Source organism: Protomyctophum bolini (genome assembly GCF_963924005.1).
Source record: "Protomyctophum bolini genome assembly, chromosome: 9".
Taxonomy (NCBI): domain Eukaryota; kingdom Metazoa; phylum Chordata; class Actinopteri; order Myctophiformes; family Myctophidae; genus Protomyctophum; species Protomyctophum bolini.
This window is the reverse complement of record NC_137870.1, coordinates 653,224-677,851: the sequence shown is the minus strand read 5'-3', so window position 1 is coordinate 677,851 and position 24,628 is coordinate 653,224. Positions and strand designations below refer to the sequence as shown.

The 24,628-nt window shown below is 45.5% G+C and overlaps 2 protein-coding genes across 2 annotated transcripts in view; both read left to right on the top strand.

Moving 5' to 3' along the window:
- Positions 1 to 496: 496 nt before the first annotated feature.
- On the top strand, positions 497 to 1,075 carry LOC308321237 (centrin-1-like; the record flags this gene model as incomplete). The annotated part of the gene is made up of 1 exon (XM_080772077.1): positions 497 to 1,075. One exon carries the CDS (start codon positions 497 to 499, stop codon positions 1,073 to 1,075), a length of 579 nt encoding a protein of 192 aa, XP_080628203.1.
- Positions 1,076 to 4,110: 3,035 nt separating this feature from the next.
- Positions 4,111 to 24,628, top strand: part of blmh (bleomycin hydrolase) — a 44,535-nt gene continuing 24,017 nt past the window's right edge. The window contains exons 1-6 of the mRNA XM_080771720.1: positions 4,111 to 4,349; positions 9,755 to 9,952; positions 10,849 to 10,958; positions 11,651 to 11,792; positions 12,620 to 12,708; positions 13,691 to 13,783. Coding sequence (XP_080627846.1) covers positions 4,340 to 4,349; positions 9,755 to 9,952; positions 10,849 to 10,958; positions 11,651 to 11,792; positions 12,620 to 12,708; positions 13,691 to 13,783 — 642 coding nt within the window. The 5' untranslated portion in view covers positions 4,111 to 4,339. The remainder of the gene's footprint in view (positions 4,350 to 9,754; positions 9,953 to 10,848; positions 10,959 to 11,650; positions 11,793 to 12,619; positions 12,709 to 13,690; positions 13,784 to 24,628) is intronic.

Genomic DNA, 24,628 nt, shown 5'->3' with positions numbered 1-24,628 from the left:
TTGTGAGCTTGTAGATCTGATCGTTGTGAGCTTCTAGATCTGATCGTTGCGAGCTTGTAGATCTGATCGTTGCGAGCTTGTAGATCTGATCGTTGCGAGCTTGTAGATCTGATCGTTTGGGCATACTTACTTTGAGCCAGCCTGATGCCACGTCTGAAGGTCTGAAGGCCACATTTGGACCAGACTGACAGGGAACTCCATATATGGGCATAGCAGATAGTGACATCATAGTGATGACACAAGTGTCGCCTCGACTCGACTCAAAAACTAATTTCAGTAGCGAATCCTTTCTTTATGTGTGAACGGGTTATTAATTATTATCCATCTCTGTCAAAGCTCCATTCACTGTATGAATCGCAGTGTGCTCAAAGCTCTATAAATCGCAGTGTGCTCAAAGCTCTATAAATCGCAGTGTGCTCAAAGCTCTATAAATCGCAGTGTGCTCGGCTCGACGTTCCATTCTTGAAATAGTCCAGAAGTCGTTATCGTCGGGGAAATGGCGACGCCTGCAGGCCCTAAAAAGGCCACTCCCACCGCCGCCCAAATAAGGACGCATCCCGGTCAAAAGAAACGCGAGCTGACGGCGGAGCAGAGGCAGGAGGTCCGGGAAGCGTTCGACCTGTTCGACGGCGAGGGAAGCGGAGCGATAGCGGCCAAGGAGGTGAGGTTCGCCATGGAGGCGCTGCTGGGCCGCCGGTGGCCTCCGGAGAGCGACGACGAGGTCCGAGCGACGACGCTCACGGACGCCGCCGGCGTCGCCGAGGAGGAGGAGGGCTCGTCGCGACGGACGGCCGTCGACTTTGACGCCTTCCTCGGCCTGGCGGCGCCGATGCTGAGCGCCAGGGACGTGGACGGGGAGTCGCGGAGGGCGTTCGGCTTGCTGGTCGACGACGACGGAACGGGAAGGATCTCCTCGGAGGACCTGCGGAGGCTGGCGAGGGAGCTGGGCCACGGCGTGGGCCACGTGACGGACAAGGAGATCCAGGAGATGATGGAGCTGGCGGACCGAGACCAGGACGGCGCGGTCGGCCAGGAGGAGTTCCTGAGGATCATGAAACACGCCAATTTCTACTGAAGTCACCGGTTCCCCAAAACGCTCTCATGTCAACGACCCCCAGATGGACACCAGCTATCGTTTCATTTCAAGGACCCCCAGTTTTTTTTTGTTTTAGCAAAAGGCCGATGCACACCTCAGAAGGCTGGTGACAGGTGCGTAGGGCAATAGAGCATACATCACAAAGGGTATCTTTGTAAAACAAAGTCTGATGAAGGTCTATAATCGACCGTTCCGTTCACCTCCACGATCTGTTCTCTCTCCTCCAGGTAGGATTGCCTCCATGCAGCTCACTGGTGTACTATAAACCAATTGCTTTTAGCTTATCAATCAGTGCAGATTGACTGTGTCAAAAGCCTTTTGGAGGTCCAGCAAGACCATGCCGCAGTATGGTGGCCAAATACTGCTAGCAAATCCACCTTGTGTTTGATGCAGGTCGCTCAAAAAGAGTAGGCCCCCCAAACCATCAGTACTGAATGCTCTACTGCCCCCAAACCATCAGTACTGAATGCTCTACTGCCCCCCAAACCATCAGTACTGAATGCTCTACTGCCCCCCAAACCATCAGTACTGAATGCTCTACTGCCCCCCAAACCATCAGTACTGAATGCTCTACTGCCCCAAACCATCAACACAATGAATGCTCTACTGCCCCCCAAACCATCAGTACTGAATGCTCTCCACATACTGCCCCCCAAACCATCAGTACTGAATGCTCTACTGCCCCCAAACCATCAACACAATGAATGCTCTACTGCCCCCCAAACCATCAGTACTGAATGCTCTACTGCCCCCCAAACCATCAGTACTGAATGCTCTACTGCCCCAAACCATCAACACACTGAATGCTCTACTGCCCCCCAAACCATCAGTACTGAATGCTCTACTGCCCCCCAAACCATCAGTACTGAATGCTCTATACTGCCCCCAAACCATCAACACACTGAATGCTCTACTGCCCCCCAAACCATCAGTACTGAATGCTCTACTGCCCCCCCAAACCATCAGTACTGAATGCTCTACTGCCCCCCCAAACCATCAGTACTGAATTCTCTACTGCCCCCAAACCATCAGGACACTGAATGCTCTCCACATACTGCCCCCCCCCAAAAAAAACCCAACATCCTGAGAGATGAACAGCACTTTGAATGCATCAGCACTTTCTCCTAACAATGTTTTTATCTTTTAATGTTTTTATAAAAGGCTATTTATAAGTGTCTATTGTTTTTAAACGTGAAGTTGTGGAGAACGGTATGCCCTGCAGGGGTGGAAGTGACAATACAATTGATTGATTGATTGATTTTGTTCCATTTGTGTACACTCTCAACAAGTTAAATTGACATTGTATACATTGGGAGATAGAAATGCCATTAAATTAAATGGGGGTCCGTAGACTAATGCATGTCAAACTGGGGGTCCTTGAAATGAAAATTATTGAAAATCACTGCTATATATATATATATATATATATATATATATATATATATATATATATATATATATAAGCTTCCTACTGGCTACAGTGCCTTGTCCTAGTCTGGTGTTCTGCTGCCCCCTCTTGGCCAACCCCCGTAATGACAGTCCTTAACATACTGTATGCCAACACACAACACAACAATTCATATAGAAATCACACCTGTGTGAAGTGAGGGGCGCTCTTATCATCATCATCATACATCATCATTCACCTCATTCTGGCCAATCACAACTTGCGCCTGGCGCCTCTCGAACGTGGATGGGCTCAGCACAAAACCATACCAGCACACATGATACAATGTAACAAAACAATGTCGCACACATCCATCACTAAAGAATAATAAAACTTTATTTGTATAGCACCTTTCATGACATGAAATGCAGCTCAAAGTGCTTTACAGAACAATGGAGAATAAAAGAAAAGCAAGGCAACAACATTAAGAACAAGCAGTAATGCAATACAGTGAGGACATGAATAACAAAACAAAAAAAAGATCAATTAAAAGCAATGTTGTAGAAGTGGGTCTTGAGCTGAGCTTTAAAAATGTCTACAGAGGCTGCCTGTCGAAGGTACAGTGGGAGCTTGTATGCCGACGGCCCGTAGAAGCAAAAAGCTGCTTCCCCGTATTTTTTAGTTGTCATTTGTTTTGGCAAAGCGAGCAGGCATGTTAAAGAATAACATGTTGTATTCATGTTTTAACTATTCTCCGATAGTCCATTAACATCCTATATAAGATTTTCATCATGCTTTAAGTAGCATGTGACATGTCAAACTAGTGGGTTTTCATGATTCTGAATCCATTCCAAGCATTCGTTTTGCACATAAAACCGCCCATAGCCACTTTCCCAAAATGTGCTGATTTGTGATGACGGTTATGTGGCCCTTTATAGCTCAAGGAGTGTTTTTTTTTAGGGGTGCACAATTATGAAATTATGACTGATATCTGATATCATGAAAACCCCCTAGTCTCACACGTCACATGCTACTTAAAGCATGACGACATTTAAATTTTTAACGACATTTGTTAGCCTTATATATGATATATGAACCTTATATAGGATGTTAATGGTCATATATAAACCTTATAGGATGTTAATGGTCACCTATTAACCTTATAGGATGTTAATGGTCACATATTAACTTATATAGGATGTTAATGGTCACATAATAACCTTATATGTGTTAATGGTCACATAATAACCTTATATAGGATGTTAATGGTCACATATTAAGTTAACCTTATAGGATGTTAATGGTATAGGGTCACATATAAACCTCTATAAAAAACAAATAAACATTGCTTAATACCGACAGCCGGTCAGCATGAATTAATGTATTCTTGAAAGTGGTCCTTTTCCTTGCAATTAAAAATGGTTGAGAAATCACTGCTTCTCCAATGAATGAATGAATGAATGAATGAATTAATGAATGCATTGATCTCTAAATGAATGAACGCAGATCTCAAAGCCCATCCTGGGCTACATGTGTGTAGCTTTGCAGATCTGCCGTTTTTGGGTGGAATAACCATAGGGAATAACGGTACAATTTTCTACATCCTGTTTCCGCCCCGAGAGGAGAGACAGACAGACCGGTAGACCGGTAGACAGACAGACAGACAGACGGTGAGACAGACAGACAGACAGACAGACAGACAGACAGACGGTGAGACAGACAGACAGACAGAGCAGAGAACAGATCTATATACCGGTATTCCGTTCCATCGTCTCTCTCGCTACTTTCTCGTTGTTCTCTCTGTAACGGAATAAGATAAAGACACATTTCTCTTCACAACACCGTCTAACAGCAACATGGAGCCAGGTGCGTTACGCCGACATCTGTGTTTGTCTTCACTCATTCACTGTTGTTGTTGTTGTTGTTGTTGTTGTGTTTACCGTCAAGTACTGTTTGTACACTCTGAGAGTGTGTGTTTGTGTGTGTGTGTGTGTGTGTGTGTGTTTGTGTGTGTGTGTGTGTGTGTGTGTGACAGCTATAGAGCTAACGAGGCTATAATAGCTACAGTTAGCTTTTTAAATGGACTTCCTATTGTTACTATTATTATATTAATATTGTTATTATTATTATTCCTGGTCCGTTTGAAGAGGAACAGGCAACAGGCGTCCTGTGATGACGTAAAAGTAGTGACGGGTCTTTTATTTATTTTTATTCTAAATTATTTTACTGTTTTTTATCAGAGTCACAAGTTAGCCGGTTAGCATGTTAGCTAGCAGCATGACTTCCTCTGAGCAACACATTTAGACCGGGTCACCGGTATTGACATAACTCAGTGCAGGTTCCCAAACTTTTTCATGTCAAGGACCCCCAAATTGATACTAATTAGTAATTATCCCTGCGGACCCCCATTTGAAAGAGATATTCCAGGGACCCCCATTTGAAGAGATATTCCAGGGACCCCCATAATAACTCTAGCAGTGATTCTCAACCCGTTTAATTTCAAGGACCCCCAGTTTGACATGCATTAGTCTACGGACCCACATTTAATGGCATTTCTATCTCTGGGACCCCCCAAATTATATTGTACAATTAATGTTAACGGTTCCATTTGTACACTCTGAGTTACATGAATATATGAAAACTACACTACGGTGACTAAAAGATGAAAAGACTAAATATAGGCCTATACTGACAATTTCGTCAACACATAAAAACTAGCTAGACTAAAATGTTAGGAAGGGACTAGTGGGCAAGATATCCAGTATAAGTCATTTTTACCATTAGTTGCATGCTGAAAATAGCCGATCTACAAGTTCGACACGTTGTGAAGATGAAGATTATTCAAATGCAGTTCAATTTAACCCCCTTTTTTTTTTTTGCTTTCTGGGGCTGTGCGATAAAAATGTTTCATACCGTATACAGATATCTGGTGTTGTGTTTATAGAAGACAGAGCTCTCTGGACACGTTCAGGTGTTTAGACAGATATCTGGTGTTGTGTTTATAGAAGACAGAGCTCTCTGGACACGTTCAGGTGTTTAGACAGATATCTGGTGTTGTGTTTATAGAAGACAGAGCTCTCTGGACACGTTCAGGTGTTTAGACAGATATCTGGTGTTGTGTTTATAGAAGACAGAGCTCTGGACACGTTCAGGTGTTTAGACAGATATCTGGTGTTGTGTTCATAGAAGACAGAGCTCTCTGGACACGTTCAGGTGTTTAGACAGATATCTGGTGTTGTGTTCATAGAAGACAGAGCTCTCTGGACACGTTCAGGTGTTTAGACAGATATCTGGTGTTGTGTTTATAGAAGACAGAGCACTCTGGACACGTTCAGGTGTTTAGACAGATATCTGGTGTTGTGTTTATAGAAGACAGAGCTCTCTGGACACGTTCAGGTGTTTAGACAGATATCTGGTGTTGTGTTTATAGAAGACAGAGCTCTCTGGACACGTTCAGGTGTTTAGACAGATATCTGGTGTTGTGTTTATAGAAGACAGAGCTCTGGACACGTTCAGGTGTTTAGACAGATATCTGGTGTTGTGTTCATAGAAGACAGAGCTCTCTGGACACGTTCAGGTGTTTAGACAGATATCTGGTGTTGTGTTCATAGAAGACAGAGCTCTCTGGACACGTTCAGGTGTTTAGACAGATATCTGGTGTTGTGTTTATAGAAGACAGAGCTCTCTGGACACGTTCAGGTGTTTAGACAGATATCTGGTGTTGTGTTTATAGAAGACAGAGCTCTCTGGACACGTTCAGGTGTTTAGACAGATATCTGGTGTTGTGTTCATAGAAGACAGAGCTCTCTGGACACGTTCAGGTGTTTAGACAGATATCTGGTGTTGTGTTTATAGAAGACAGAGCTCTCTGGACACGTTCAGGTGTTTAGACAGATATCTGGTGTTGTGTTCATAGAAGACAGAGCTCTCTGGACACGTTCAGGTGTTTAGACTAGAGCTGGGACTCGATTAAAAAAAAAAGATCTAATTAATCAGAGGCTTTGTAGTTAATTAATCTAGAATCTAGCATTTTAATTGCATATCAATATTCAACCTGAGAACAGCGAGAAACCTTTTTTTTAATGTTTTTTGGTATCCCAGTGAATCAATGAATAGTGACTACAGGATACCACTCATTTTCAACAATTTACTGTCATTAATATACCTGTTGTGGAAATAATAATAAAAAGTCACCCCATTCTGTGTTGCCTAGAACTGGAGGTCTGAAAAAAAATTAGTAACGGTAACAAGTACATCTCAGTGACATCACAAAGCTGTACTTACTTCATATTGTTACTGTTTTTTGTCAGACCTCCAGTTCTAGGCAACACAAAATGGGGTGACTTTTTTATTATTTCCAGTTTTCAGTACTATAGAAAAGCGCCCAGTGAGAAACGTTCCGCGGTGAAAAAAAAGGTGCGATTAATTTATCTGTAGTTAATTAATCTAAATTAATCGCAATTAGTCCCGGCCCTAGTTTAGACAGATATCTGGTGTTGTGTTCATAGAAGACAGAGCTCTCTGGACACGTTCAGGTGTTTAGACAGATATCTGGTGTTGTGTTCATAGAAGACAGAGCTCTCTGGACACGTTCAGGTGTTTAGACAGATATCTGGTGTTGTGTTCATAGAAGACAGAGCTCTCTGGACACGTTCAGGTGTTTAGACAGATATCTGGTGTTGTGTTCATAGAAGACAGAGCTCTCTGGACACGTTCAGGTGTTTAGACAGATATCTGGTGTTGTGTTCATAGAAGACAGAGCTCTCTGGACACGTTCAGGTGTTTAGACAGATATCTGGTGTTGTGTTCATAGAAGACAGAGCTCTCTAGACACGTTCAGGTGTTTAGACAGATATCTGGTGTTGTGTTCATAGAAGACAGAGCTCTCTGGACACGTTCAGGTGTTTAGACAGATATCTGGTGTTGTGTTCATAGAAGACAGAGCTCTCTGGACACGTTCAGGTGTTTAGACAGATATCTGGTGTTGTGTTCATAGAAGACAGAGCTCTCTGGACACGTTCAGGTGTTTAGACAGATATCTGGTGTTGTGTTCATAGAAGACAGAGCTCTCTGGACACGTTCAGGTGTTTAGACAGATATCTGGTGTTGTGTTCATAGAAGACAGAGCTCTCTGGACACGTTCAGGTGTTTAGACAGATATCTGGTGTTGTGTTTATAGAAGACAGAGCTCTCTGGACACGTTCAGGTGTTTAGACAGATATCTGGTGTTGTGTTTATAGACTGTTGTCTCCCCTAGTCTCAAAATGAGCACTTACCCAATACCCGGTCGGGCAAGCTGAAAGCAAACACCACCTGCCCGTTTCATTTAGCTGCCAGGGGCCGGTGGGCAACACTTAGTGTTTTATTTAGCTGCCAGGGGCAGGTGGGCAACCCTTAGTGTTTTATTTAGCTGCCAGGGGCAGGTGGGCAACCCTTAGTGTTTTATTTAGCTGCCAGGGGCAGGTGGGTAACCCTTAGTGTTTTATTTAGCTGTTGAGGTGACCAAAGAACTACAACATGACGTCACAAGCCGCGGTGAAGAGCAAACCACTGCCACCGCTCCAGCCCTTCTCTCTGTTTTTACTCACCACCGCTCAACGTTATTTCAGCTCCGGTGGTCACCTCACCACCGGAGCGGTGGTCACCTCACCACCGAAAATCCAGACTATGAATAGGCCTTTAGTGTTGTATTTAGCTGCCAGGGGCAGGTGGGCAACCCTTAGTGTTTTATTTAGCTGCCAGGGGCAGGTGGGCAACACGTAGTGTTTTATTTAGCTTCATAAGGGTTGCCCACCTGCCCCTGGAAGCTAAATAAAACACTAAGGGTTGCCCACCTGCCCCTGGAAGCTAAATAAAACACTACGTGTTGCCCACCTGCCCCTTGAAGCTAAATAAAACCGACCAGGTTTTATTTAAGTATTTATTTATTTAGGTAAGTCCTTGCTGTCTTGTTTCCATTCGGTCAGGCCCAGGACCGAATGGAAACAAGACAGCAAGGACTTTCAATAAATTCATAATCATGACAAATAACAAAATTCAAATTATCATAAAAGATAAAAAAATAGGATATGTAGGCCTGCAGGTTGGGGAACAAAGAAGGGCTTATAAGGAGGTGGGGGTAGTCACTAGACATAGGTGGGGGGGGGGGGCTTGTTTTTAATATAAATACCGTGGAATACAGAGGTATAGATTATCAATACCGGCACCGTACCGTACTGTAAAATCTCATACCGTGGCATGCCTTTAGTGAGGACCTATTATATGAAGATAGGTTGAAAAGTGGTGAAGTGGTCCTTTAACACTTTCTGCTGGGGACCCCCCCCCCCCTGGACCCCCACTCATTCTGTACGGGAAGAGCTTGTAGATCTATTTTTGAAAAATCGTGAAAATGTGGCGCAAATCTTTGAATATATATTCTTTCAGAGCGAACGTTTTAAACTCAAATCTTTGAATATATATTCTTTCAGAGCGAACGTTTTTAACTCAAATCTTTGCTTCTAGGGGAGGTTCCCTGGAACAGCATATTTTCAGATGGGGTCGGCGGCCAATTACATATAATTTTGGGGGTCCTTGACATGAAATATTGATAACCACTGATATAGAAACATATTCTGTAGTTGTATAGACATTATTTTTTAATTTTGATGTCGGGCCTATAAAATGGGTTAAATCCCAGAATCATTTTTTTTTCTGGGAAAAAAAAGCTTTGCTGAAAATAGCAGATCTACAAGCTTGTCGACTGAGCTATAGAGAGGCTATACGCATGACGTAAACATCAGTGATGTAAATAGGTTTCCAATGTAATTGAGACCCAGGATGCAGGGATGGTCTTTTTAGAAATTAGTCCCACAATCCTGGCTTGTGTCCAGAAGGTTAATCTTAATTCTGGGAGGGAACCCCTTTTGGTGTTGGAATTACGTTATGCTTTAGCTATTGAAAAAAATAGCAGATCTACAAGCTCATAGCGCGGCACCGAGTGGCGCCACTCAGTTCACACGGGTGTGATTTTTCAGGAAACTGTCAGGATTTGGAAGACGTGTTGAATCTTTTCTCAGGTCTAAATGTGTTAACCCCTTTTCGTGTTGGCATTACGTTATGCTTTAGCTATTGAGAAATAGCAGACCTACAAGCTCTTAGTTAGCGCGCCACCGAGTGGCGCGCTAACTAAGAGCTTGTAGGTCTGCTATTTTTGAAAAATCTAAGAACGACTGACATAAGAAACATAGGCTTTTTCAGAAAACATTAAAATAGTGTCTGTTGTCTCCTCCCAGGCCTGTGTCCAGAGAAGGTGTCTGCGTTCACCAAGCGGCTGCAGGCGGAGCCCCGCTACCTCCTGGCCCAGAACGTGTCGACGTGCATCGACCCGCTGGAGGCCTGTCTGCACCGGCAGACGGTCCAGGACACGGTCCACATCTTCCAGCACTCGGTCCCCACCGAGGGCAAGCCCGTCACCAACCAGAAGAACTCAGGTAGGCACCCGTCACCTCCCTAATACTAGGACTGTGTGTGTGTGTGTGTGTGTGTTCAACAACACAGCCATGACGTTAAGCTGTGTGTGTGTGTTCAACAACACAGCCATGACGTTAAGCTGTGTGTGTGTGTTCAACAACACAGCCATGACGTTAAGCTGTGTGTTCAACAACACAGCCATGACGTTAAGCTGTGTGTTCAACAACACAGCCATGACGTTAAGCTGTGTGTGTGTTCAACAACACAGCCATGACGTTAAGCTGTGTGTGTGTGTTCAACAACACAGCCATGACGTTAAGCTGTGTGTGTGTTCAACAACACAGCCATGACGTTAAGCTGTGTGTTCAACAACACAGCCATGACGTTAAGCTGTGTGTGTGTTCAACAACACAGCCATGACGTTAAGCTGTGTGTGTGTTCAACAACACAGCCATGACGTTAAGCTGTGTGTTCAACAACACAGCCATGACGTTAAGCTGTGTGTGTGTGTGTGTGTTCAACAACACAGCCATGACGTTAAGCTGTGTGTGTGTTCAACAACACAGCCATGACGTTAAGCTGTGTGTGTGTTCAACAACACAGCCATGACGTTAAGCTGTGTGTGTTCAACAACACAGCCATGACGTTAAGCTGTGTGTGTTCAACAACACAGCCATGACGTTAAGCTGTGTGTTCAACAACACAGCCATGACGTTAAGCTGTGTGTGTTCAACAACACAGACATGACGTTAAATCCATCCAATCCAATCCTTGTCGGACGTTTGTCGGCCATGATCTCGACCGCGGTGGAAAAATGATGATGATGTATTTTTTGGTTTCTCGTGTGTTTCCACCTCCAGACGTGTCCCCACACTGATACACTGTGTGTGTGTGTGTGTGTGTTTCCACCTCCCAGGTAGATGTTGGATCTTCTCATGCCTCAACGTCATGCGACTTCCCTTCATTAAGAAGTTCAACATAGAAGAGTTTGAGTTCAGCCAATCATATCTGTTCTTCTGGGACAAGGTGAGTTCAGCCAATCATATCTGTTCTTCTGGGACAAGGTTGAGTTCAGCCAATCATATCTGTTCTTCTGGGACAAGGTTGAGTTCAGCCAATCATATCTGTTCTTCTGGGACAAGGTTGAGTTCAGCCAATCATATCTGTTCTTCTGGGACAAGGTGAGAGTTAATCCATTTTGACCTGAGGACGATTCTACAGATGTCTTCTAAATCCTGACAGTTTTCTGTAAAACCTCATGTTTCTATAATCAGTGGTTCTCAAACATTTTAATGTCAAGGACCCCCAAAAATATATGTATTTGGCCACCGACCCCCATCTGAAAATATGTTGTTCCAGGAACCCCCCCCAGAAGCAAAGATTCGAGTTAAAACGTTCGCTCTGAAAGAATATATATTCAAAGATTTGCGACACATTTTCACGATTTTTTTTAAAATAGCAGACCCACAAGCTCAGCTTGTAGTTCTGCTTTTTTGTGTTCAACAACACAGCCATGACGTTAAGCTGTGTGTGTGTGTGTGTGTGTGTGTGTTTGTGTTCAACACATGCATCAGTAAGCAGGAACTGGGGATGGCAATTGAGGACCGAAAAGTCTGGCATGTCAAACCATGATCTCGACCGCGGTGTAAAGATGATGATGTATTTTTTGGTTTCTTGTTTACTACCTCCATCTAATAACCCTTTGCTGCCCCCCGCAGGTGGAGCGCTGCTACTACTACCTGCACGCCTGCGTGGAGTCGGCCCAGAGGAAGGAGCCAGTGGACGGACGTCTGATGCAGTTCCTGTTGTCCAATCCCACCAATGACGGAGGCCAGTGGGACATGCTGGTCAACCTCATTGGTCAGTGTCAGCCCCTTTACAGAGCGCCGCAGCTCTGTAAATGTCTTCTAAATCCTGTTTAAATGATGCTGGTTGGTGCTCAATATTCCATGTCAAAAACCCCAAAAATCATCTGTATTTGACTTCGCCGACCTCTATCTGAAAACATGTTGTTCCAGGAACTATTTCTTATTGTGTTCTCGGGGCCGCTGTGCTGCGCTGCTGCTGCGCTGTGTGCCAACCACATCATCATCTTTTCATTTTGACATGATTCACATGAAATAATAATCCTGCACCGCGTGTAGCGTTTGGTTTCATTAACGCGATCGTGACAAAATAGCCTACAGCTGCTGCTGCCAAAGATACCAAAGATTGGACAGTGCTACGCAACATGGAAGTAATGTAGGCTATACGGCGCTGCGTTGCTACTTGGCTATCGTGTCATGACTCGAAGCCGTTTATAAAACAGTCAGTGAAGTCAACTTTTCACCGCCGTTTGGTCCCCGTCATCCGTCCCCACCCACAATCACAATCAGAAGCGTTTACAAAGAGACGAGTAGGATATAAAGGCAGCCTGAAAGGCAAGCATTTGCATTCCAATGGGTCTGACACTTCGGGATCGACTTGAAAGGTTCCCGCGAGCTACTAGTAGCTCGCGAACCCCCTGGTTGGTTACCCCTGATCTAGTTCCTATCTATCATTTAGCTGAGGGCCCCCTGGAACTCCACCCAGGACCCCTGGGGGTCCCCGGACCCCACTTTGGAAAACCCCTGATGATGATGTCACTAACATGACTCCTCCCACTCACAGTGATATGATGTCATTAACATGACTCCTCCCACTCACAGAGAAGTACGGAGTGGTCCCGAAGAAGTGTTTCCCAGAATCCCACAGTTCGGAGGCGTCGCGCCGGATGAACGACATCCTTAACCACAAGGTGAGCCTTCCTCTGATTGGATGGATGGGCTGTCAAAGGCCAGAAAGTCGTTTTTTGAGGTGCCTCCTATATTCAGCTATAGAGCGTCGCAGTCCCGCCCCCTCGAGAGACCCGGAAAATAAACCCCCGTTCATTTTCCCTCATAGACTTTTCAGAAAGTATTTATTTAAAGACGTTTATACGCCACGCGGACAAAGACAACTCTTGTCGTGACAAATCATGACAACAAACACAATGTTTTGGGCCAAACAGATAATTAGAAAGTAGAAAAAAAACGGCAGGTTAAAAACACTTTTTTTTGTTGTTTTTCTTCTTATAAATTATTTGATCGGCCCCAAAACATTGTGTTCGTTGTCATGATTTGTCACGATCCGAGTTGGCTTTGTCCGCGGCGTAACCGTCTTTAAATAAACACTTTAGGAAAAGCCTATGGAGAAAATTAATGGAGAACCATTTCCTGGGCCATTCGTTGTTCTGAAAGGGCTGCGACACTATACTCTACACTCTACACTCCTATATTCAGTAGATTTATAGGGCGCTAGCCCCTCCTATATTCAGTAGATTTATAGGGCGCTAGCCCCTCCTATATTCAGTAGATTTATAGGGCGCTAGCCCCTCCTATATTCAGTAGATTTATAGGGCGCTAGGCCCTCCTATATTCAGTAGATTTATAGGGCGCTAGCCCCTCCTATATTCAGCCATTAGTGTAGATTTATAGGGCACTAGCCCCTCCTATATTCAGCTATAGTGTAGATTCATAGGGCGCTAGCCCCTCCTATATTCAGCCATTAGTGTAGATTTCCGTCTAACACAAACATGACATTGACGATTCAACACAGAATAATGTAATAATGTGTGAATCGTGTTGTGTTGTTAAGACGCATGGATAGTTCTGTCATTGTTTTGCCTCTCTGACTGTGTGTGTGTGTGTGTGTGTGTGTGTGTGTGTGTGTGTGTGTGTGTGTGTGTGTGCTGCTTCCAGCTGAGGGAGTACTGTTTACGGCTGAGGAACATGGTGGCCAGTGACTCTTCCAAGGCTGAGCTGTCTGACGCCGTCGACACCATGATAGAAGAGGTAGGTGTTCACGCCCCCTAGTCCTCCATGATAGAAGAGGTAGGTGTTCACGCCCCCTAGTCCTCCATGATAGAAGAGGTAGGTGTTCACGCCCCCCAGTCCTCCATGATAGAAGAGGTAGGTGTTCACGCCCCCTAGTCCTCCATGATAGAAGAGGTAGGTGTAAAGGCCCTCAGTTCTGAGCCATAGACTGTAAAAAATATGGACAAAGCGTTCCGCGGGTCTAACATGAACGTAAAATGAAGCCTGTCAGTCCTTGAACTGTAAGTCTCCATCTTTCTAGATCCGTTTGGGCCCAGCTGGCCCATTGGCTGGCCCAGACAACGAGGCGGGACTTCCCCCCCTTCTTCTTCGTTGGTTTTTATTTTGACTCGAGCGGGGGGGTGGCTCCCGTTCATAGACTGTAACGGTAGCCACGCCCCTCAGAACATGCGTGACTTTATGGTCATTTTTTTAATAAATGGGACCATAATTTTCCCAAAAGAATATTATGACATTAGAAATGAGACTTTAAACTAGTGACTGGAAGCAAAAAGTATTCATGACCATGTTTATTAAGGTAATACAGTCTAGTACAGTCTGGCTTCATTACATAGATTACAAATCCTCTGACTTCTTTCCAGTCCTTTATATCTACCGATGACCTTTGGGATTCTTGTGTTGTTTAGCCTAAGGTTGCAAATAGCCTGTCTATACTTACGGTTTTTCACATAGAAGGTATTTCTCTAGTTTGAACTCTTTGTTTGTATTCAACGTAGATGTCCTTTCTGTGTGGAGTTTGCATGTTCTCCCCGTGTCCCCTAGGGTAGGTACCCTCACAAAAACATGCAGTAATCCTGGTCTCTAAAACTACCTCCCCCTGGCCAGCCGGGGCGCCTGATGGAGGGGAAAGGAACTGGTCGGAATAACGTGTCCCTTCCACGCGCTACGTCCGGCCGGGGAAATTCCCCTCTGTCAGGTGAAAAGAAGCAGCTTGGACTCCTCATGCATAGAAGGAGGCATGAGGTCAGTCCGCTGCCCCCCCAGGTTGGCAGAGGAAGTGTAGCGCCCAGGATTACATTAGATAATTGGCACTGGGTGAAAAGAAAACTGGGTTACAAAATCGTGGGATAAAAATTAATACAAAAAAAAAAAGATGTCATTGATGAATTCTTGTCTTTTTAGAGGGGAACCAGAGGGGACCGTAGTTTCATAGTTCAAGTTCCCCCCCAAAGGCATCGAGGGAATTTCGCGGGAATATTCCTCCAGGATTTGTACTGTATTGTAGTAGCATGGCCTGCTGCTCATGCTCTCAACCAGCGGTGCTGACTCTGATCGGACCGTTCTGGTTGGGAAATAGGACTGTTTTCATGTGTTGCTTCTGTAACAGACGTGATCTTGCGTTGTGTTATATGAAGCACCATAGACCAGGATCTCAGCAGTGAGCAGAGTTATTATCTGTACAAAAAGACAACGAGGCAAATCACTGCTCTGCTCTCACTTGTGTACGTTTTCCACATTACATTTGCTGGAAATAAAGCAGATGCGGTACCATGAGAACACAGTATGTGTCTTAACAACTTTGGGTACATAAAATAATAACATAATCTGCAGAGCAAAAATAAACACAACCTACCGCTTTAAAAAGCCAGTATGAAATGGGAAGTGCAGGTGGTTACGTCATTTCCTTAACCCATTCTGAACGGGCACCCATTTTGGTGTCGGCATCATGTTATGCTTTAGCTATTGAAAAATAGCAGATCTACAAGCTCGTAGCGCGCCACCGAGTGGCACCGAGTGGCGCGCTACGAGCTTGTAGGTCTGCTTTTTTTGAAAAATCGAAGAACGACTGTGACATTTTTAGAATCTGATCTCAGGTCAGAATGGTGTTAATCAGACCAGTGTGTGTGTCCGGTGGAAACCTCGTATGAATCTGATCTCAGGTCAGAATGGGTTAAAGTCAACCGACGACTGACATAGAAACATGGCTTTTTCAGAAAACTGTCGTTTTCAAACAGACATTTTTAGAATCTGATCTCGGGTCAGAATGGGTTAATTATGACGAGACATTATTTCATAGACATCAAAACAGACTTAGACTGTAAGAGACTATAGGACTAAAACCACAATCTAAACTTGCTGCCAAAAAGAGCACACTTTTGTTAAAAAAATGTATAAACACAAACATGTTAGCAGATCTACAAGCTCATATTCTTGGCTTTTTTTACTCTTGTAAAAACCTTAGTGTTAGTCAAATAAATTAACACACACACACACACACACACACACACACACACACACACACACACACACACACACACACACACACACACACACACACATTTTAATTATTTTATTTGGATCTGCACAAGTGGCGTATACAGAATAGACCCAAACACTGGTCAGAATAAGGTTATACATTATATGGTCCAACCAAGCTGCTGCACATGCTTAACACACAGAGGGAAAAGAAGAGAAAGGAAAAATATATATATATATATATAATAGCACATTGTTGACATACTATTACTTGATACTACTAGACAGGATGTTTGTTTTGGGTTTTTTAAGCCACCTAGGGATAAATGAAACAACGCCTTCTCCAGACAGACAGACTGCCCATAGTAGCTGAGACAGAACAGTATTTAGCCAGCTTTTTTGCATTTGTTTTTAGCAATCCACCCAATTGCAAACCCCTGAGAGCGCACACACACACACACACACACACACACACACACACACACACACACACACACACACACACACACACACACACACGCCATCACTGTAAGCCCTTTTCATGTAAGGGTGTTTCAGTGCCACAGGGGGGCGCTGTGGGACCACCTTGAGCACAGCCCATGGCGGCAGGCCCCCCCAGTTTGAGGTAATTAATGTAATTCAACCCATAAGGGTCCATTTGGTTACAAACTGTCATGAGAGAGAGAGGGAGAGAGAGAGAACCATTTCATTGTGCATCTTAACCCATTCTGACCTGAGATCAGATTCATACGAGGTTTCCACTGGACACACTGATCTGATGGACCCATTCTGACCTGAGATCAGATTCTATAAAAATGTCAGTCGTTCTTCGACTTTTCAAAAATAGCAGATCTACAAGCTCATAGCGCGCCACTCGTGGCGCGCTATGAGCTTGTAGATCTGCTATTTTTCAATAGCTAAAGCATAACATGATGCAGACACCAGAATGGGTTCCCGTTCAGAATGGGTTAATATCAAACCACGTTGTTATTGTATTTATATTAAACCATATCTCTGCTGTCAGGAAGAAATCATCTTAACTCCAAAACGTTCATTTTTCAGGAAATGAAGAAAAGCTTATATATATTTTTTTTTAATGAAAGCAATACTGCTTAGAGAGGTGGTGGAGTTAGCTGCTTTATAGCAGACAGTTTGAGAGGGGGAGAGGTGGTGGAGTTAGCTGCTTTATAGCAGACCGTTTGAGAGGGGGAGAGGTGGTGGAGTTAGCTGCTTTATAGCAGACAGTTTGAGAGGGGGAGAGGTGGTGGAGTTAGCTGCTTTATAGCAGACAGTTTGAGAGGGGGAGAGGTGGTGGAGTTAGCTGCTTTATAGCAGACAGTTTGAGAGGGGGAGAGAGGTGGTGGAGTTAGCTGCTTTATAGCAGACCGTTTGAGAGGGGGAGAGGTGGTGGAGTTAGCTGCTTTATAGCAGACAGTTTGAGAGGGAGAGAGGTGGTGGAGTTAGCTGCTTTATAGCAGACAGTTTGAGAGGGGGAGAGGTGGTGGAGTTAGCTGCTTTATAGCAGACAGTTTGAGAGGGAGAGAGGTGGTGGAGTTAGCTGCTTTATAGCAGACAGTTTGAGAGGGGGAGAGAGGTGGTGGAGTTAGCTGCTTTATAGCAGACAGTTTGAGAGGGGGAGAGGTGGTGGAGTTAGCTGCTTTATAGCAGACAGCTTGAGAGGGAGAGAGGTGGTGGAGTTAGCTGCTTTATAGCCCAACTGCTACAGCAGGTCTGGTACACGGTGGATGTGTTTTAGTCGACTAAGGTCACATTCTCAACTAATACTTCGGTAGACTCATGAGTATGGCCGGAGATTTGGGGATTCTTGCATATTTAATTTGCTGCGGTTTGCCTTCACACTGTCATCCGTAGCAATTGGAAACGCAGCAGGGGGACCTTTATCAATGTGTTCCATTCATAAACCTAGCCTACAACACAGCCTACAACACAGTGAAGTCTATGGTGATAAAATTATACTCATAACGTGCATGTGTCGTGCCGTCTGGGACTGGACTCTCTCTCTCTCGCTCTCACTATGCGCTCAGGCACCGCGCTGAGCGCACTGATATAACAGACAGCAGCGCAAAATGTTTACACGTTTATTGAGATGAAAGTTCCAGTCCCCACTAGTCCCCACACAGTGACAGCACTCCATGTTTACGGCACGCACAGACAGACAGAATATTCTGTAGGCTATAATACTATCGCACTGCAGTGTTTTTATGTGTTTTCTTAAGCAATTGATTAATGTACTCGTCCTCATTTCGATCAGGGCTTCAGTCTCCTCATTCGACCACGTCTATCCACGGTAACGGGACATCTTTGCGCTGCGTAAAAAATGCCTTCTCCGTCTCCAACTGTGTTCAGCTCCTCACCCGCCACATTGTTTGCTTCATTTCCTTTATTTACTGCGGATTGCATTCACACCCTGCACCGAATCGTAGTCGAGTGCGATTGGAAGCGAAGCGAAACCCCCGTTTTTGCTCGGAGTAAAATGCGGTTCTTTGCTGCGCATTAGGATTCGAATGAGCCTTCACACCTGCCAAACGAAGTGCACTTTCTGAAAATGTGCAGCAGGATTCGTTTTAATCGCAGCAAAGCTCTCTGGTGAGAATGTGACCTAAATCAACTGCTACAGCAGGTCTGGTGGATGTGACGGGCTGCTTTGAAACAATATGCCTTATCTGACAGCATCTGCACGCACACACACACACACACGCACACGCACACACATACAGAAAGACCCCAGGTTGTGCAACAGCTCCAGTGGGGGGGTGCTGGGGGGTTGTTTGTGCACCTGGTAGTGTTTTGTTGTGTGTGTGTGTGTGTGTGTGTGTGTGTGTCTGTCTGTGTGTCTGTGTGTGTGTGTCATAGCACACAGCTCTGTCTGCCTGTCTGTCTGTCTGTCTGTTGTTTTTTTCAGCGATCTTAGTTTTAAGGGTAACTGTTGTAGAATATTACAGCAATATTACACTGGAGGAGGGTGTGGTTTTTAACGCGATGCTTTGCGGAACTCGACTTGGTCTCGTTCCTGAGCGCGTCGTCACTGTCGTGGCAATAATCACGTTGAACCACAGGACACAAAAACCACAAATATTGCTTCATTAAATATGGAGAGATTTAACTGAAGAACCTCCCCAACCTATCGAAGGTTTTTCTATAAAAAATAAATCACACCCTTGTGAACTGAGTGGTGCAATCCCCCCCCCACCTCTCTCTCTCTCTCTCTCTCTCTCTCTCTCTCATTAGCAGGCAGCAGGCACAGCACTACCCCTCTCTGTTTCTGGCGCCCCCTACTGGTACTAATGAGTCATATACTCGTGCTCAGATACACGTAGGTAGGAACGCACGGACATTGCTGGTTGTAGGAGTGGTTGCACCACTCAAAAACAGGCCTGCTAACAGGTTGTTAGCAGGCAACAGTGCAGCACTATCTATCTCTCTCTCTCTCTCTGTTTCTGGCACAACAGCGCCCCTACTGGTACTAATAGTCATTCTGGTGCTCATAGTCACATAGGTGAACACTATGGTAGGTGAACACTATGGTAGTTGAACACTATGGTAGGTGAACACGGACATTGCTGTTCCTTGGAGTGGTTGCACCACTCCAAGATTCGTTAAACAAAAGCAGAGACGCGGGCACGCACGCACGCACGCACGCACGCACACACGCACGCACACATGCACGCACGCACGTGGATCCACTGTCACCAACGGAGCGCCAGGCCGCGGTGACAAGGACCAGCACTCCTGTCTTCATCAGAGCGCACACACACACACACACACACACACACACACACACACACACACGGCAGGATGGTCAGCATCACGCACACACACACTTAACTGGGACTGACACCTGCGCTTTGATCCAGCAGAACACAAGCGCACGTATGGACGCAAACAAGCACATGCACGCGGGCGTCACACACACACACACACACACACACACACACACACACACACGTACTGACATTTATAATTATCGGTCCGTTTGATAGATTTCAGCCTGCGAAGTCTGTAGGGGTGTGTGTGTGTTTTTGTTTGTTTTCCTGACGCTTCCTTCGGTGTGCCGCGCAGGGCTCGGTCTTAGTGCCCGCCGGATTTTTGTGAAGATTTCTCTTTTTCTGAACTGTCCACAGCCCTCCTCTGAGACAGAGAGACAGACAGGTTTCTGGACTGTCCTCTGAGACACAGAGAGACAGACAGGTTTCTGGACTGTCCTCTGAGACACAGAGAGACAGACAGGTTTCTGGACTGTCCTCTGAGACACAGAGAGACAGACAGGTTTCTGAACTGTCCTCTGAGACACAGAGAGAGACAGACAGGTTTCTGGACTGTCCTCTGAGACACAGAGAGACAGACAGGTTTCTGGACTGTCCTCTGAGACACAGAGAGACAGACAGGTTTCTGGACTGTCCTCTGAGACACAGAGAGACAGACAGGTTTCTGAACTGTCCTCTGAGACACAGAGAGAGACAGACAGGTTTCTGGACTGTCCTCTGAGACACAGAGAGACAGACAGGTTTCTGGACTGTCCTCTGAGACAGAGAGAGACAGACAGGTTTCTGGACTGTCCTCTGAGACACAGAGAGACAGACAGGTTTCTGAACTGTCCTCTGAGACACAGAGAGAGACAGACAGGTTTCTGGACTGTCCTCTGAGACACAGAGAGAGACAGACAGGTTTCTGGACTGTCCTCTGAGACACAGAGAGACAGACAGGTTTCTGGACTGTCCTCTGAGACAGAGAGAGACAGACAGGTTTCTGGACTGTCCTCTGAGACACAGAGAGACAGACAGGTTTCTGGACTGTCCTCTGAGACACAGAGAGACAGACAGGTTTCTGGACTGTCCTCTGAGACACAGAGTGAGTAGACGGAAATGGTACCATATTGATCATTAGTGAGGACTATACATGCAATGCATGTTTTGTAGTTACAAAGGGAGTCTACCAACGCGCCTCAAGCCTAAAACGGCTGATCCGGTGCTTCACAGGTGCAGCCAAGGACATCAAAGTTGCAAAAGGAGAGGAGACTGGAGCAACACGGACATTTAGAGCCTTTTACAGACATGCAAAAGTGTAGCTTTTCGGCGAAAATCGCCGTTTTTATCCCAAATATAGGACCTGTGTGATTCATGCAAATCCGTTAAAAAAATGTTTGGGGGGGGTGAGGGGGTCTGTGGAGCCCGAGCTCGCTGCCCGGATAATTATCTGACAGACTACTCTCGTGAGTCACTAATGATTCTGAGCGATATTTCTGCTTGCATCTGGGCGGCATGATGTGCGCAGCCGCTGGTCGCTCCGCGGAAAAAAAACCTGTTTGTGTGGACTCGGCATGAATTTTGACACACTGTCTGTGACTCGCCAGTCGATCCATTAGTTTAGCTGCTACAGTTAGCATTAGCAACGTTAGCACTTTGCGTTATACTGTCTGTGGTGTGGACGCGCCGGCGTCAGTTTCTCTCGCTGTGTGTGTGTGTGTGTGTGTGTCTGTCTGTGTGCTCGTGTGTGTGCATGCATGCGTATGAGTAAATAAATAAAGCACGCGCGCGCGTGTGTGTGTGTGTGTGTGTGTGTGTGTGTGTGTGTGTGTGTGTGTGTGTGTGTGTGTGTGTGTGTGTGTGTGTGTGTGTGTGTGTGTGTGTGTGTGTGTGTGTGTGTGTGTGTGTGTGTGTGTGTGTGTGTGTGTGTGTGTGTGCGTGCGTGCGTGCCAGGGCTTATACTAAATGGATATATTAAAAACGAAAACATGCAGCTCAACTGTTGAATAAGGAGAGGATGTTACTCTACATGTCTTAAATTGACTAAGGCTAAAATAATGAAGTAAACTGACCCTGTTGACTAAACCATCCCAAAACATTTTATTTGTATTATAATTCATTATTTTGCCAGTGAATATAATTTTCTATTTTACATGATGTGAAGAGTGAAAAGTGTTTCTTTAAATCACACCTGTGTGAAGTGACCCTTATCATCATACATCATCCATTCATTGTCATTTTTGTGACAATGAATGTGTAGGATTGTGTAGGACAAAAATAGCCGATATATGACAATTCATTCATTGTCAATGGCATTTAGGACACAAATCTACTGAATATAGGAGGGGCTAGTGCTCCTCGAGGGGCTAGTGCTCCTGTTGGAGTAAATTAATTGTTCTATGACTATCAGGACATGAATGTTAACATCTTGCTCAATACTGACTAGATTTGTACTGATTTAGTAAATAATCATCTGTCATTTTTGAGTGGTGCAGCCACTCAACCACACTATAGACAGCTACAGTATGTGTCCCTGTGTCTGTCCCTGGCTGGGTCCCTGTGTCCCTGGCGGTGTCCCTGTGTCACTGGGTCTGTTCCTGGCTGTGTGCCTGTGTCACTGGGTCTGTCCCTGGCTGTGTCACTGTGTCATTGGGTCTGTCCCTGGCTGTCCCTGTGTCACTAGGTCTGTCCCTGGCTGTCCCTGTGTCACTAGGTCTGTCCCTGGCTGTCCCTGTGTCACTGGGTCTGTCCCTGGCTGTCCCTGGCTGTGTCCCTGGCTGTGTCCCTGTGTCACTGGGTCTGTCCCTGGCTGTGTCCCTGGCTGTGTCCCTGTGTCACTGGGTCTGTCCCTGGCTGTCCCTGTGTCACTGGGTCTGTCCCTCGCTGTCCCTGTGTCACTGGGTCTGTCCCTGGCTGTGTCCCTGTGTCACTGGGTCTGTCCCTGGCTGTCCCTGGCTGTGTCCCTGGCTGTGTCCCTGTGTCACTGGGTCTGTCCCTGGCTGTCCCTGTGTCACTGGGTCTGTCCCTGGCTGTGTCCCTGTGTCACTGGGTCTGTCCCTGGCTGTCCCTGGCTGTGTCCCTGGCTGTGTCCCTGGCTGTCCCTGTGTCACTGGGTCTGTCCCTGGCTGTCCCTGTGTCACTGGGTCTGTCCCTGGATGTGTCCCTGGCTGTGTCACTGGGTCTGTCCCTGGCTGTCCCTGTGTCACTGGGTCTGTCCCTGGATGTGTCCCTGGCTGTGTCCCTGTGTCACTGGGTCTGTCCCTGGCTGTCCCTGTGTCACTGGGTCTGTCCCTGGCTGCCCCTGTGTCACTGGGTCTGTCCCTGGCTGTGTCCCTGGGTCCCTGGCTGTGTCCGAGCACGAAACATAGCGTTATAGCATTTGTTCACCACCAAGTGTCACTGTTGCACAGCCTAACACACAGACACACAGGCCGGGAGGAGGGCTAGTACAGTACAGTGTAGTATATACTGTCCCCCATGACACCCCCCCCCCCCCCCCAAAGTGGGTTTAGTACCGATAAACGCTTAAAAGATTTGCGCCGCGGTTTTGCCCGCGGCACAGCGTTGGCCCCGCACACTGTCACCTTTTTCACCTTGGGCCTGTTTGCATGCCTGCTTTTATTAAGGTGCTGAGTATACAAAACGACTAACGTTTCCACCTTGCGGTCTTCATCAGAGTCATGGGTGGTAGCATTTGGGCATGTCTCATATACAGGATGGGCTATCAATGAGCCAATGACAGGACACCATATGACATGTAATAGCCCGTTACTACCAGCAGTCTAGGTAATGTAAGGGTGATTCGAACCCAAAATCTTGATTATGCCATGGCCAGACACTACAAAGAGGCCAACCATGGGTCACCAGCTTCCCTCAAATTCTGGGGAATAGAAAAAATCACAGCCCCTCCACGGGGAGGCGATATAATTAATAAATTGCTCCGCAGAGAAGCACAGTGGATACACGCATTAGACACTTTAGAACCCAATGGCCTAAATGAAGAACTGAGCCTTTCATGCTTTTTATAATCCCCCTTTTTAGACGGTCCCTGAAATCTTCTGTTTTTTGCCCTGAGAGTGTTGTATTGTCCTTTGTACCTCTGTTTTATTTTTTCTATTTATTTGGCCACAAGGCCCTTAAATATGTATGTGCACTGTTGTTCCTTAATACTGTTTTTTAATTCTGATGGCTTTTTTATGGTTAAATCACTGTTTTACTTTATTTATTTTACTGTTCAGCAGCGTTTTTTTCCATAGCCACCCTCTTACATTACCTAGACTGCTGGTAGTAACGGGTTATTACATGTCATATGGTGTCCTGTCATTGGCTCATTGATAGCCCATCCTGTATAAAAGACATGCCCAAATGCTACCACCCATGACTCTGATGAAGACCGCAAGGTGGAAACGTTAGTCGTTTTGTATACTCAGCACCTTAATAAAAGGCTCTAAATATCCGTGTTGCTCCAGTCTCCTCTCCTTTTGCATGTTTTGTAGTGTTTTCTAGTGTTGTAGTTTTTTCAGGTGAATGTGTTAAATGTCATGTCTGTGACCTTTGACTCCGTTTGGAAACACATTGTTTTCAAATATATATATTTGTGACCAGATTTGACTGAGAGCCTGCCATCGCACAACCTCCATCACTGCGCATGAACTTGTAGGTCTGCGATTTTTTAGAAAAATTGTGAAAATGTGCCTCAAATCTTTGAATATATATATATATATTCTTTCAGAGGGAACATCTAGCGGTATGCTGCCCCCTGGAGCTGGGGTTTATGCTAACAGCTAGCGGTCGAGATAGAGTTAACTCATCTAAATTTGGGGTCCCAGAGTCATTGCGAACG